This window comes from Parasteatoda tepidariorum, chromosome 12, assembly GCF_982258835.1.
Source record: "Parasteatoda tepidariorum strain Cologne lab strain chromosome 12, Ptep-v5.0, whole genome shotgun sequence".
In the NCBI taxonomy this organism is placed as follows: domain Eukaryota; kingdom Metazoa; phylum Arthropoda; class Arachnida; order Araneae; family Theridiidae; genus Parasteatoda; species Parasteatoda tepidariorum.
In genome coordinates, this window is record NC_141766.1 from 55086146 (window position 1) to 55103195 (window position 17050).

General features: G+C 28.2%; 1 protein-coding gene across 2 annotated transcripts in view; it reads left to right on the forward strand.

The window, feature by feature from the left end:
- LOC122269382 (uncharacterized) overlaps positions 1–17050 on the forward strand; it is a 385269-nt gene that overhangs the window by 279741 nt on the left and 88478 nt on the right. For both annotated transcript variants that reach the window (XM_087155779.1, XM_071188215.2), the window contains one exon: positions 7057–7265. In XM_087155779.1, coding sequence (XP_087011905.1) covers positions 7057–7265 — 209 coding nt within the window. The remainder of the gene's footprint in view (positions 1–7056; positions 7266–17050) is intronic.

The following is a 17050-nucleotide window of genomic DNA, read 5'->3' on the forward strand; positions in this document are numbered from 1 at the left end:
TTTTATTTAAGCTTGAACAAATCATTAACGAGGAATATGAGATTAAAAATATTCAAACATGTTTAATTGTCTGAGGTAATTTGGAGGCTAATTTAGTTTAGTTTTATTACTACTTTTTTATAACTTACATCTTTTTTAACGCCATAGAAACTAACAGTTAGGTTAGTTCGTTGCAATTGCAAGTGAAAAAATTAAATTTGGTTTCTATCACACTTCAACGGATGTATGGTTTAAATACATTAAACAAGAATGGACAAAAAATAACAAATTTGAAATACATTACATTTCTTTTCATATTGAAGCTACTTGTATTTTTCCCCCTTCATATTGAGCCAGAATTAAATTCTCATAGTATTTCAAGATATTAAATATATAATCACGCTCAAAAACAACGTTGATGACAAGGAGAGGAACTTAAATTATTTTTGATCCAATAGGTATCCAGCAATAAAATATATACCAAATTGTACGATACTGGGAAATAGTTTTACAAGGTGATAGTAAAGTAACAAAATAGAAGCAATAATTTTGAACTTTTATAAAACTATAATTTTTTGAATTTTTATAAACCAAGCAATAATTTTAAATTTCTATAAACCAATATTTTTCTGAATTTTTATAAACCAAGCAATAATTTTCAATTTTTATAAACCAATAATTTTTTGAACTTTTATAAGCCAAGCAATAATTTTCAATTTTTTGAATTTTTATAAACCAAGCAATAATTTTCGATTTTTATAAACCAATAATTTGTTGAATTTTTATAAACCAAGCAATAATTTTCAATTTTAATAAACTAATAATCTTTGAATTTTTATAAACCAAGTAATAATTTTCAATTTTTATAAACCACGTTTTAACATAAATGCTACAACTAAGAAACATTTTCTTCGACGACCTCACAAGTTGACAGCTACGCACTACTGCTGCTTTCTATTTTATATTACATGAGAACACATTATTAGAAATTTTGACGTTAGACACACCACTAATTAAGCTTTGAAGAAGAAAAAAGAGCTTTTAAAAGCTTTTATACTATGCTGAATGCTTTTTCAAAAAATAAAAGCTTTCGCTGAAAAAAAAAGAATGTCAAAAACCGTAATTTGTAACTGCTCCCTTGTCAAAATCAATTGTCGTCCCATAACTCTTAAGTACAGTGTTAGACGACGTGCTGAGCAACGTTCTAAATAATTACGAAAGTAATTAGACTTTCAGCCTGATGCAAACCGAACCGACCGGCACAGTCTGGGTACAAAATCCCCTGTTTAATAACCGCTAGCTCAGCAATAAAATCCCCGACTTTCAAAATTTTCTGAGTTTGATAGTGCATGGTACAATTCCGCCAAGAGGATTTAAAAACTTTTTCCGCACTCTTCAGTCATGCTTGCACAAATTAAAGTCATTTTAAAACCATTTTCTACTTTTGAAGGAAAAATAAACTACCCTCAAGTGCTTTTCTTTTGGAAGAAAGATTCTTCATTTTATTAGATAAAACATTTTCACCTTAGATGAATCTTATAAAATACAATTTCATTCCTAAAATATATTTAAATTATTAAAATTTATATCAAAATATTATATATTAAAATATTATATAAATTTTTTATATATATTTAAACATTATGTTATTTAAGATGTGGACAAAATTTATTACAGCTGAATAACATCGCAAATAAAAAATCGAAAATAATCGCTATTCAAATACTGGTATATACGTAAAAAATCATGTATAAATAGTATTACTTTAGAAGCACCAGTAAAACATACTCTCTGAAATAAAACTCTCACTTTTGACGATACAGCAATCCTTGAGCAGTATTTCGTGAATTTTGAGAATCATTTCGTAACGAAATCACGTGATTTGTAACGAAACGCGAACTCTCAAGTGTATGACGAAAATGTTTCCCAAATTCGAAACCTCTTCGTAGTGCACTGTGGGAGATTGCTAAATAGAATGACGAAACTAGAATATAGACTAGAGGATCTGAAGTAAACTGACGCATTGTAGTCAAGAAGTTGGCCTTGTACCAGGAAGCACTGGAGTTCGAATCCCTCTTTTGGTATGGGTGCAATTTATCTATCTGTCCTTGTTGTGTAGCGCTGTCTGCATGGGGCCCACGTTAAAGTGAATACAGAGAACGTTACATACATTTACATCGTTACATACATAATTTATTTATTTTTGGAAAAAAACTAATCAGAAAGACGAAATATTTCTTTAATTTTAACAAAATTCGTTTCCTCGAAGAAGTGAAATATTTCTTTAATTTTAATAAAATTCGTTTCCTCGAAGAAGTGAAATATTTCTTTAATTTTAACAAAATTCGTTTCCTCGAAGAAGTGAAATATTTCTTTAATTTTAACAAAATTCGTTTCCTCGAAGAAGTGAAATATTTCTTTAATTTTAACAAGATTCGTTTCCTCGAAGAAGTGAAATATTTCGTTAATTTTAACAAAATTCGTTTCCTTGAAGAAGTGAAATATTTCTTTAATTTTAACAAAATTCGTTTCCTCGAAGAAGTGAAATATTTCTTTAATTTTAACAGCATTCGTTTCCTCGAAGTGACGATAGTCATTTCGTTCCTTTGACGAATTTTTTTCTCGGAGCATTTACCAGGAAGCGGTTTCGTCAAAAATGGAGAAAGTTTTGTGATAACCGAGTATCCATTTTTTGCAGTGTATTTCTCGGCTATCAAATATTGCTCTTATTGTTCTAATATATTTTCAGGTGGCGATGATTTGGAATTTACAGGTACTGCAATTAAAAATATAAAAAATATCTATATTAGCAACTCCACATTTTTGAATATTAAAGAAAATTTTTCAAGAATCAAAATTTAGAAACACAGCAGATTTATTTTTTCATTTTTCATAAGGTTATTTTTATTAGGAAATAATGTGTTTTATTTTCAAATGTTGCATGCTATTTGGAATGCGAAATTTTTTACTGTTAGAGCTATATTTATTATTTTAAAAAATGTTTCTGAAGTCTAACTTTTTAATTGTTTTCACCGTTTCAAGCATCAAGTTATTCTGAAATTAGTAAATTTTTTGTCCTCTGCGTGATCATTTTAATAATGTGTTTTAAAAACTCTAAAGGATAACTACGAATGTTTTTTGAAAAAAACTTCGTATTATTTTAATTTCCCGTCATGAAATTGCAAAAATGCATCAAATATTTATTTATAATTTTTTAGACTTATTAAAAGGGAAAAAGATACAATTTTAACTTCAGAAATGTTTAGATTTTCTTTAAGAACTAGTAACAAATAATGCTAAAAATATTAAACCAAAGAATTCAAAATATAGTAAAATTTTTTCATTTTATACATTCTATTTTCTGCTATATCAAAAATGTATAAAATCAAGGTCAAAAAGTTTTTATCTACTTTTTCTCGTTCAACAAATTTGTTACACTGCTCTCTTATTAAAAATAACCCGGTTCTAAGCTTTTTAATTAACCCAGATGAGATTGCTTATTTGTTTTCAAAGAAGCAGTCTTTTCTTCTTTGCTTGCAGATTTCAGAGTAAAATTTAACTTTTTTCTTACTTGACTGTTTTAAAAGCTCACTCTACTATGTAGGAACCGTTATTATCATTATTATTATTCGAAATTATCATTATCATCATTATTAGTTTCGAAAGTCAATTGAATGCTACTATTACTGAAGTTTACTAGGCCTAGTTACCTCTTCTTAAAATTCCCCTGGACTTAAGTTTCTTATTTCGCTTCATTGCGCTTTTGACATCAAGAGTTCAACTGATCTAAACTCAAATTCAAGCAATTTTCTAATTCCGTTCCATTCATGACTTTGGCTGATCACTGAATAATCAATGACTTCTGTTCTCAATTGTTTGGGAGTTTCATTTAAGCCCTCATTCTTAAGCAGGTACCTCGTTGTTTGATTTGCGAAAACTTTCAGTCAAATTATTTTAATTTGGATCATTCGTAAAAACATCACTATATAGGGGAGAGTCGGGTAGCCCCGCTCACTTAAGTAGTATTGTTTATATTTCTGTATAATATTGAGTAATAATCAATATCAATATAATCAATATCAATATTGAGTAATGATCAATTTTGCATGTTTCTATTGCTTTAACATCTAATTGAATAATGCAAAAAGAATAAACCAAAGAAAGAATAGTTTAACTTAAAAAAATATAAATTTAAAAAAAAACGTGTTTTTCAGCTCTTTTGAAAATGTGTCGGGTAGCCCCGCCCAGTTACAAAAATTATGCTCTTTGAATGTTTTTTCAGGTGTAAATGAAAATGACCAATGTATTGACAATAGATAAACCTCATTTATCATTTGTATCACAAAATTATTTTATTTATTATATATTTATATACTTTTAGTGAATTCTATCATTTAATAACAACAAATGTCATACTTTTTATTATTATTAATGTATATTAATATATTATAATTTTAATACCTATAACATTCAAATTTGAAGCAATAAAATAATAATCTTTGCAACCGTACATTTATCGACGAAATAAAATTGGGCTGTGATACCCGACATTCATGTGAGCGGGGCTACCCGAAATCCAATTTTTTTGTAAATTTGTAATTACTCGAACAATTTTTCACATATAAACTTCTTTCTTTGTGCAAATTAAACTTAGTACTACATACTTTAATGCTATATGTATAGAAAAAATTATTTTTTTAGTATTAAAATGAAGTTTAATCCGAACATTCAACTAATTTTTCTTAATTTCATGACTACTGTATTCAACATATTTTCTAAACTACTGTTTACCATGTTACCAGCTGCATAAATACTTGAAACTTTGAAAATAATCTTTTTTTAATATAACAATAAATGTCCGATGGCCCATTGACTTGAAAAAATATTCTATACATATGAAATTGACAGTGGGCGGGGGTACCCGACACTCCCCTACGTTACATTATGGAGTCATTTTCTTTTGTATTGAATCATTATTCCTGCTGCTTCCAGACTTCTCATATTTTCTGTCTGCTCCGTTTTCTGTAATTTTTTCAACGGCTCTTTATCTAAAGATAATTTTTACATCACTTAGTGTCTTGTTAACTAGTGTCATGCATTATACTAAAAGCATGATTTTTTAAAAATTTATTTGTACTCTACCACAATTTTTAACATTGAGGTTTGTTGCGCTCCGTTAAGGTAAAAAAAAAATCAATAAAAAATAAACACTGCAAAATTACGAAGAAATGAGAGGAAGCTGTTTTTATATACATATATTAACCCCTTGGGGACGGGTGATTCAGAAAAGCATTCGTACAAAATCAGAATCAAGTTGCAATTAAATAAAAAACGGTAACTTAAATGTAGTCGTTACTAATTTGACAGACTTACTTTGCTTTTATTTTAATTATTGTTAGTTTAATCATATATATAATCAATGTTAATTCAAAGTATAACTAAATAGTTTTATTTTGAACAAAGTAATGGTGAATTAAATAAATCAAAAAATTATAACTCCGCCCACAAATAAACTGCTAAAGAAATACTTTGATTACCAGTTTTATCTTCTTACCCTGATTGATACGGTTTTTTGCTGTCACGTATTTGTGACAGTCTCATCAATTACGTCTTTCATTTTCAAAAATCAATTATTGTACATATCAAATCATGTTTTATCTTTATTTTTAATTTAAGTATAGAATCAAAATTTCGAATGTTATGTAAAAACGCCAATTTGTCATATTGAAAATTTCATTGTTTTATTATTTCACAAGCAAACTGCTTGATTTTTTATGGCTACCACAATGTAAATATGTTCCTTTCAAATTATGTTTATATTTATATGTGTCAATTTAGATTTGATATTCAAATGTTATATCTACTATATTTATCTATGTCAGCCTATGTATATATATTTCAAATTATGTTTTTATTTATATGTGTAAATTTAGTTTCGATATTCAAATGTTTATTTACTCAAGCAAAGTGCTTGTAATTTTGTATTAGCTACCACATCGACTGCTAAATTCAAAATGTTATTACTTTAAACTTATGTAAATTTCCAGATGTATGGGATAGGGGCCGCTGCGCGGCCCAGGTGCCCAATTTTTTATAAATAAAGTAAGTAAGTATTTGTGACAGTCGGGCGCGAAAGGGTTAATGATGCCTCTAATCTTGTCATCTTGGATTTCTGTTAAAGTTTTGATTTTTATTCACTTCATATTTTATGGGCTTAACAAACCTTTGATGATACAGTATTTATTGGACAGCACAATTTTTTTTAATAAAAAAGGTTGAAAGTTAAAGGGTTGCCTTAGTAAATTAGGAGAAATGGAGCTTGATAATTATATGGGATTTTCGTTTTTAACTCTAAGACAATAAAATTACATAAAAAGTCATTTCGCGTTAGTAATTTAAAACTAAACGCTGGGCCGTTTTTAAGATTTTTTAAAATTTACTTTTATAACAGCTTGCAAAATGAAATTTGTATGAGGCTTAAAAAATCATTTAACACAAATTGAAAAAAAAAAGTCTAAAAGCAGTTAAATACATACTAATTTAACTACCTTCAAAAGCTGCTGATTGATATCTGTGTTGCTAAAATATTTTCAGGAAAAAATAAAAAGAGAATCTAAAATACCGCTCAAATTCTGATTTGGTAAAGGCCATGTATTGAAAGATACTGCTGAATAGAGTAAAATTCCACCATCAGTTAGATCAAAATTAAGCAAAAAACGTGCATGGAATTTTCTCACCCCATCTCCTCCTCTCCGATAGTTGAGTTCTGTCGAGGAGAAAGGGACCTCTTAAGGGAGAAATTTAGGAATCGATTAGGGAATTTAAAAAGTAAAAAAGAGACAAAATACCATTCTAACAAAGTCGATTGTTCTTGTTTTGATGCTACACTAATCTTTTAAATATCCTTTCCAGTTTGTTTGAGGCAAATTTCCTTTTGACTTGATCAAGATAATATTTTATTTATTCTGCAATTAATTATTACGCATAAAATTAATTAATTATATAATTGCTTTATTTATTGTGTGAAAATGAACTCTCACTTTGTAGTCCATTTCAAATGATCCTATTTTTTTGCAGGTTTATCCATGGGTCTAAGATTTGTCCAGTTAGACATACCAGGTGCTCTTCACAGTGGAGAATCGACATGGTTAAAATGTCAATATGAATTAGGTGAAGATGAACTATATTCAGTGAAATGGTACAAAAACAACGTAGAATTCTTCCGCTTTTTGCCAAGTGACATGCCAGCTGGTCAAAACTATGAGTTACTAGGTGTATATGTTGACGTAAGTATTTCATAAAGGCAGGTATTTAGTTATTTTAATTTATTTCCGTCCAATAGACAGCGTGTGAGTATTTTACTGTGACGTACCAAACTTAAGTGTTAATCGACCTTATAACCAAAACTTAATTGCCTCACTCTTGTTCAAGATGATATTAAACCACACTTAAATATGGAATAATAATTTCTTCTGCACACATGAACAAACTGGTTTTATTTTAATTTATTTTATAACCTGCATTGAACTACCAAGTCATTTTTAGGTTTGCGACTATCAATGCTCAAATTCATTACCTTGTTATTTTAAACGCGATCTAGAAGACAAGAGAACTCCTCGGTCAAGCAGCGGGATTTTTGTGGAGGACTTTTTGACGAAAATTCACTCACATTCGGAAAACTAAGGAAACATCCTACGGTAAGCCCGATGGCAAAGGTATACTATCCCATGATCCATCTATAACTATAGGGTATTTTATGTCAGCTCTTTAGTCGGTGCGAGCTGAGAGCAGAATTCAAATCAACCAGACATTACTGGGATTCGACCAGATTGATAGGCGAGTGCTCTTATTGTGGTTGTCTCCCTTGATCCATTGTGACTCTGGCTGAGCTCATTCATAATAGATCCGGTCGAGTATCTTTCTGGACCGCAATATATGAGCCAAATGTTTTCATTGAAAACAGCGCAGTTAAAAGTTTCTTCCCAAGATTGTTTACAATTATCCCATAATATTACAAGTTCAAGATTATATAAGGATTTAAATACTTTACTATTTAATTTTTCCATCCACCTTTAATTAACATAATAAAAAAATATTTAAAAAAAAAAAACATTTAAAATCGTTATTTACATAGAAAAATCGTGTACTATCATGCGTAAAAAGCATTTTTTTGCAATGTTAAAGAGATATGAGAGACTGCATTAAATATTAAGGGCCCAATCGCTCTCTTGACTAAACTATTTGAACTAAATTGCGATTGCACACCCTTTTATAAAAACAGAGGCAACCTGGCGAAGAAAGGTAAGTTACGTACGTTAAGTTATTAAGTTATTTAATCATTAACTTATTTTAGCTCAGTACAGTAACAGCTGAGAATATTCAGTATCAGCTTAATTCATAAGTTAAATCATATATAATATTTGCTATCACTTTCAATAACAGAGACAAAATTGTGACTAAAGACGGAAAACTAGGTGGGTCTGACATTGTAATGCAATCTCAGACCCACCAATAACTATATACTTCAATAGTACAAAAGTGATTAAAATTGATCCTTCATTTTTTTAAATTTATTTTATTAATTTTTATTTTATTTTCTACAATCAATTTGGCAGGAATTACAATCGTAAGCAAAAATATCTGCCGACGTTTGCTCGCTTCAAAAAAGCATTTTTCCAGTGATAGTGAAATAAATATTGAAGTGATATTATATGCAGATACTTAAATCAACTTTCCCATCACTTACATCACCTTAAGATAACGAGCTGGTTCTAATTATGTGCGTTTAAACTATTTAAATATAGTGGTAGTTAAAAATACATCAAATAAAACTAATCGAAACGGTAATCAAGAATAAATGTGAAATGCTTCTACCACATTAAATACAAAAATAAAGATCTTCAAATTTTCAAAAAAGTTTTTAGCTCAGTGGTCGTTAAATAAGATAAGTAATATAGTATGCATATATTTAATTCATTTCTTGCGATCACTTAAAGGAAAATCAAATACTGGTAAGGTCTTCTTCACGTATGCTTTAACTATTTAAATGTAGTGGTAATTAAAATTTTTTAATCAAATTAGTTAAAATAAGAATGCAAGCATTTTGCCACGCAGTTAGACATAATAATAAATTTTTCCGAAAAAATCCGGAAAATTTTGTAAGCATGTAAGAATATCAATGATGTACAATGCTCACAAAGAATAAAAAACGGATCACACAGTATGAATTTTGATTTTCACGTTTTAGGACTCAATCTTAATGGTTTGAGGGGGGACCTCAAATATGCTAATAAATAAGTGAAGACGATATTTTAAGTTACGAATTCAGACACAAATGCGCACTTTCTCCGAGTAAATGATGCCTTTTTTTCGATAGACTCGAATTTCGAACCCCCAAAATATAGGGGGTAGCCGCTATCTGGGAAATATGGTTCCAATAGTTTAAACAAGTGAGTGCTACAAAATTTGGTCCCCTTAATGTTAACTTCACTTTTTACGCATTTTACTATTTCTCGAAAACTTTTTAAGCTAATTAAAAATTATTTGCACACAATTATAAAATTCAACTATCCGAAGGTAATTACATATAAAAAGTAACTTTTAGTAAATATTTATTATTTATTATTATTTTATTTAACAGTGGTCGTATATATTTTGGATTGCAGAGAATAAATATTTTTGCATCATTTTAAAGAATATAATTTTGCATGGCAAAATGCACATTTTGAGCATAATCAGCCAAATATTTCTTGAGAAATCAAATTTTTAAATATCTAGCTTCTTTGGAATTTAATTTCTCAGGAATTATTCAACCGATTTTGCTCAAATTTTGAATTTTGCAACGTAAAATTATATTCTTTAAAATGATGCAAAAAATTGCATACCTTACTATTCAATTTTTTTAAATCTTTTTTAAATATAATAATAAAAGCAATAAATATTTACTAAAAATTAATTTTTGAAAAAAAAGTTTTATTCAAAGTTATTTTATACCTTTGGATAATTTTATAATTGCGTAATGAATTTTCGACTCTCTTAATAAGTTCTCGAGATGTAACGAAATACGCAAAAAGTAAATTTACATTAAAGGGTTCAGACTTTGGAGGCGCTCTCCATCCCAGATTGCGGCTACCCATGGGGGTTAGAAAACAGAATCCGTCAAAAAAAGATGTGTATATTCAGAGAAAGTTCGTTTTCTGTCTGATTTCATAATTTAAAATATCGTCTGCACTTAATAATAAGGATATTTAAGGTCACCCTCTCGAACCATTAAAATTGAGTCCTAGAACGCGAGGGTCCGATTATTAAATCAAAAGTCATTCAGAGTGGTCGGGTTTTTTTTTGCGCTTTGTACTCTTATAGGTATGATTAATTTATAAATGGACGTAGAGGTGGTCCAAATCATATAAAGATAAATTTATACATTCATGAATTAAAAAGATCAAACATACTTTTTTAAATTAAAGAAATATTAAAAGTTATCACTAAAAGAGTTTAATTTCGAAAAACAGGACAAAATATTACAATTATTTCTAAATAGGATGCGATTGCAGGGTGGTATCAGTCTGGGAAAATTAAAAAAAAGTGGTGATAAATATGTAATGGCTTATCGTAAATTTCATAAGCTGTTATGTTATTTTTAAGAATTCAGTTCGCCAGTTGTGACGCAGATATTTAATTAACAAATACTTTTGATTAATTATTTTGTTTTAATTTCTACCAATTTTTATTTTTTTTCGAAAATGACTTCCCTGTATTATCACTGATATACAGAAAAAAAAGCCTGCTTTATATGAACTTTTAAGAAAATTTATGGTTCGATAGATTGCATTATTTTTTTAAATGTATAATTTTTTTTTATTTATTTAAGAAGTCACTATTTTAATACATTTAAACAACTACAAATTTTGATGGAAGAGTGCATTTTTTTACATTCATAACGCTTTGAAACATTACGAATCAAAAACTGTCTTAACTTCTGATTCCATTCCATAGAAACGAATAAAACTCAATTTATTTATATATCGATTGATGAAACTCAACAACATCCACATCATAAATTAATTTGTTGAATAAGCTTTATCAAAACACCTTGGTGGATAAATGATTCTCTTCTATCAATGTATTTCCTATTATTCCATCATATTATTCTTCATTATCGTGAGATTTTTTCTATGGAACTAAACAAAACAACCTACCAAATAATCTATTTTTTTTCTAATATAAGCAACTTAATTATGAACACCAACTTAATCAATATTTATCGCTCCTATTAGTACCTTCTGTAGAAGAGTGAATTTTATTGTAAGCAGCCCCGTTAAACTCTTTGTCTATGGTACCTTCACGGAAATTAATTGGCTTTTCTGTAACTTCCTTTAACCGATGTTATTTAATTAGGCTTTCCGCACGGGTCCAATAGAACCATAGCTCCAGGCTAAGTTGATGTTCTTGTGGTTTAGAAAGAAAGAAAAACGCTATTATGTGCTGACTTGGAATCCACGCTGGGGAGATATTTATGGCTAACGATGGACGTTTTGCAGGCAACGAAATGAGTTGTGTGACGCTAGATATGTGTGGTATTAATGCTCGATTATATGATTTCTTTTTTAGTCCTAACAAGTTTTTACTTTAGAAGATCACAAAGAAACGTTTTTGAGTACATAAAATCTCGATTTTATATTGAATTTAAGCACTTCAAGTAAATGGGTGTTTCATAAGTACTTAATAAATGCATTGGTTGCAGTTGGGAATAATTATGATTTGGATGAAGAAAAAAAAGTTTGAATGTATCGTAATAAATTTAAAAAGATATTTGAGAAATAAAAACAGAATCTTATTTTAACAACTTTTAAAGATATTTTTACTTAGAAGCACTGAAATAAGTCAAAAGCATTTTTAAATAATTGATTTTGTTTTGAATTTTTTAATTTTACCAGCTTTTTAAAACGCCCCCATTAGATTTTGAATTATATTATCTGTGTAATCAAATTCTTCGCTTGTTCAAATTTATTTTAAATTAAATTATTGAAGCAATAACCAAATATTATATCGATGATATCATTTACTAACTCTTAATATCCTTAACTCATTTATGCCTCTAACTCGAAAATACCCTTAACTCATTTCTTTCTTCTATTCAGAAGAATTAAACTTTAGCTATAATCCGTATTTACTTGGATTTGGACATTTAATTTACCAGAAGCCGTGAAGCTGCCAACTTTAAATTTATTCGAGGATGATTTCTTCAAGTGGTAGTAAAATAAAAATTGAAATACAGTCATACGCAGAAATATATTTTCCAGTTTAACCCTTTCAATACGGCGAAAAATCAGCAGGGGTGAAAGCGAGACGGAAAAGAGGAAAGGCTGGTAGTAAAACTATTTCAGTTATAGCTAGTTTTGGGGAGGAGCTTACTTATTCTTTTTTTAAATTTTTCAGCAATATCTACTTTATCTTGGAAAAGAAGCAGTTTTATATATATGCCAGAATTATAAAAGAAATCTTGATAGTTACAGATATTTCACTTTTTTCGAAAAAAATGCTGGAAGGAAATGTTTTGCGTACCAGGTTTTTCTCTTTTCCGTCTTGCTATATAAGGGCTTTCACCCATGGACTGGGACAGCACATGTCCCGTCCGGTGCGAAAGGGTTAAACGGGCTTAAAAGTATCATCAAATGATTATCATACTTTTATATGCATGCTTCTGAATTCGTATGCATACCCGCCAACTTTTAATCCCTTTCATTATGGTTTTTCCCAGTGGTATAAAAATGGAATTATAATTTCAATTTTAAGCAAAAAAATACGCTGTATTTGAAAAAGCTTAAGCTGACAATCATGATAGTAACACATATTAATATATATGCTTAATTTTCTTAAGAATAGTGGTGATTAAAATCATGTAAAAATTAGGTTTATAAAAGAGAAAAATAGTATAGATTTTCTACCACTTTAAATATAAAAATAAAATTTTACGCCGAATGCGTATAAGTTGGCAGGTATGCATATGCGATAGAGGTCAAAATCCTTTTTAATTAAATCAAAATCCAAGAAATAAACGAAAATCATAAATTTTTATACCGCCTTTAAGTATAAAAACAAAAAATTTCTTTCAGTGGGTTTGTTGATTACCACTTCTTTTTTTAAAAACTAATTAATATCCATCAATATCAGATTCGTTGGAGAAATTGTATCTCAAAAGTTAGTTCAAAAATACTTGAAAATCATAAAATCATTATATTTGAAATAAAGGTCACGAAAATTTTCGTCAAATTTATATGCTTTTCTGCTAACTCTTTAATTACAAGCCAAATTATGTTTTAGCAAAATTAAACTAAATTACAAGCAAAATTATGTTACACAAAAAATAATTATTCAAATGCTAAATGTAATTTTTTTTGATATAAATTAACACAAAATAATGTAAAAAGTATGAAAAATATGCTTAACAAAATTTCTGCATCAAAAGATTCAAAGACCATCTGACTGTTAGCTGTGGATTGTAAACAAAAATTACTCAAATTCCTATAAAAGAGATGCAAAACTTGCGGTAGTATGTAAATGCTAACCCTGAAGTCTTAGCTACCCAGAATATTTAAAGTGGCAGTCAAAAAACAACATAATTTAACATAACAACATAACATAGTTTGACATAATTTAAACATAATTTGATTAATTTTGCCCGCACTTAAACACTTTTTTTCTCAATTAATAAGTTACATATATGTTTAAGTTGTTTGTATGTAATGGTGGAAAACTCGTTACTAATTTAATCTATTAAATCAATTATAAATGTTTAAAATTTATTCTCACTCTAATTTCCACTTAAAGAAAGTCAGTAAAGTTGACAGTCATGTAGAAACAAGAAAAGTTGACAGGCATAAGAAAAATCTTAAAATTTGTACATATTTACTGTAAGTGATACGAAAAGTAGTTTGAATAGAGTATTTACTTGTTAGAAATTTCAAAAGTAAATTTACGTGTAATAAAAAGGAAAAAAGTGGCAGTCTGTGATAATAATTCACTCGAATAAAATGTATCAGTAAGAATCTGTTTACCGCCAGTGCTTTATCTTCTTCAAAAAAGTAACAGTCTTAAACCCAGATATTAAATGCAGTCTTTATATGGAAAAGCTTAGATGATAAAAGTGGAGGTACTTAGTTGTTCGTGCCATGTCGATATTTATTTTTGTTACTCGAACTGTAAAAAAAAAATTCATCTTAGATCTAAATACAATTTTTTACATTACTAATTTATAACGGTAGATTTTAACTGCTTAAAAATTTTTAGTGATTAAACATTTGAGCAACATCTTTTGTTTCAGTGCAAAGGAAAATGTCATTGAAATAGGAAATTAAATTGGGGTAAACTACAGCTAAATTTAAATCCGTAACGTACTTCTTTTTTTGATTTTTGAGCTTGTACCAGGGCCGCGCAGCGGCCCTTATCCCATCCATTATCTTTATTTTGATTGTGGTAGGATTTTAAGGTCAGCAGTCTATGTAGCAGCTGACAAAAAAGAGGTTTATTTATGGGAAAAAAACAACTACATGAAAAAAGTGGTAAGCCATTTATATTTAAAAGGGTGCCAACTATTCCGCTTCCTGTATAAGATTTTAAATGGTAAAGAATTTAAAGCTTAAACTGAAATAAATTTTTTAAAAAATGGTAAATTTCGCTAAAACTTAAAAAGGTTTATCAGAAAATAATTGCTAAAAAAATAGCACTTCACGGGAAATCACGGCTCTCACAATCTTTGAAAAGATTCAGTAGTGGTAGTAAATTTAGGTCATTGCTAAAAGATATTTCTTATTTTAACGTACCACTTTATAGTTACGTGTTTTAGAAGATGGATTTTTCTTGCATATATACTTTCTTTGGAAAACAAATTTTAGTGGCCGCTGAAACCCTGGGAAAGTTTGAATTATTTCATTATAGTGAAGGGAAAAATAAGTTTAAATCGAACTTATTAATTCAAAAATAGTATATTAAGACGCAAAATTTGCTACCACTAATAAGCAAGTTGGCATGTTTGTATTTATACCAAGTGAATATTTATTTTTGTTTTCTATCTCTTTGTATTTGTAAGGCTGCAGGGTTTGTATTACATGTAATAAAATTAATTACACGTTAGTTACAAATTAATTACATGTTTTATAATAAAATGTTAGGGAATAATTACATAAATAAATGTTCCTTGAAAAATTTAAAAAGTGGTGCCAATATTGCAGGGATGCCACAGGCAACTAAAAATGTTGAAAGTGATAGAAACTCAATTCATTTTTATTTATTTATTATCTCTTTAATTATTCAATCGTAACTATCATGATGACTTACATTTAAAATAATTCATATTTAAAGAAAACGCATTTTTAAATTTTAAATTTTACTAGTCTCCACGTTTTGCATATTTATTTACGCGTGACAACCCTGAATATTGTGATGAAGAAGCTCTAATATTTTTTATTAGCATTAACGTCAAAGTAAATAGTCGAAACTATGTAAATTAATAACTAGATATAGTTTTTAGACTAATTAGATATAGTTAAAAATAACTAGAATGTAGTTAAAAATAACTAGAATATAGTTAAAAATAACTAGAATATAGTTTAGAATAACTAGATATAGTTCTTAGGAATTAGAAGTGTTGTGCGAGATGCAAATAAGCATTTCTTTTTCGTATTTCTTTTCTTTCTTTTTTTTGTAATTTTGCTGCGAATTTTTAAAAACCGTACAAACCTTGAAGCAATATTTTCTTACTCCAGAATTAAATATAATTAATATAAAGATAGACAAAAATAAATTATTTCTCAAAAATAAAGGCTGAGGAAAATATAATAAATAGTGCTATTATCCTAATTAAAAAAGTTATGAAATTTTTTTTTTCCATTTTTAATTATGAATTAAAAATTTCATAATTCAAATTTTCTGGCAAGATAAATTAATTTGAAAATATTAATCATAGTAGTGAATATAAATACATTTTGATTCATTATTTTTGAAACCACTTTTTTAAATTTGCTTAGGACATTGAAAACCCTGCAAATTACTGATGTATTTATGTTACCTCCTTTTTCTTTATATTTTTAGAAAAATAAATCCTTCTTTTTTCAGAAAAAAAGGAAAATATATGGTTAGCAGACATGGATTAAAATCGAGACATTTCTAAGGAATGAATTTTGTTACAAGTAAATAATCTGATAAAACGAAGTCTATGCTTCATTAAAAGTTGTTATAAAAATATTTTTATTATCATAACAATAGAACTGAAACATATTCGGAAAATTAGTAATATAAAAAGAATATCGTAGGCGAAGAAATATTGAGCAATTTATATATATATATAAATTATAATTTTTCTTGATATTTCTGTAGATCGTATCTTAATGCTATGAGAATAGTTATAGTTGATTTTACTTTCTCTAACTATATATTCTTAAACTATTAGTTCTCTGGATTTATTCTTTCAACTTAACTATTTTATCACTAATAGTAAATCAGCAAATAAAATTAAAGCTAAGTTACATAGACTCTGGTTTTTGTGACAAAAACGAAAGCAAGCAATACATCACTTTCAAAATACTTCTTAGAAATGTGAATTAGGGAAAAATTGTCATTTCTTCTTCTTGATTGTTCCCTAAAAATTGCAAAGGTTGGCACATATGTGAGAAATTTGCATTTGCTAAAAGTCAAATTAAATAATTTTTAAATTAAAATAAATTTCATTTCTCTATTTTATTGTTTTTTAATTTGAATTCAAAAGGCGGCCAAGGGTTGAAATGCTTGATAAGCAAAACGTTTCATGAATACCCATTACTGTGACTTAAGTCCTTTTTAGAGTAGTTTGTTTTTACAAAGAATTAAACTTGTTAACACTAAATATCCTTTATTAATATATATTTTAAACAATACGTCGACGAGCTTTTTATTCTGCACATAGCTAAAAATGCGTGTTTAGGAAAATGGTGACAGCTCTAAATGCGTGTTTAAGAAAATGGTCACTACTCAAAATAATTGCTTAAGAAATTGAATATAGCTCAAAATGCCTGTTTAAGAAAAGGAGCACAGCACA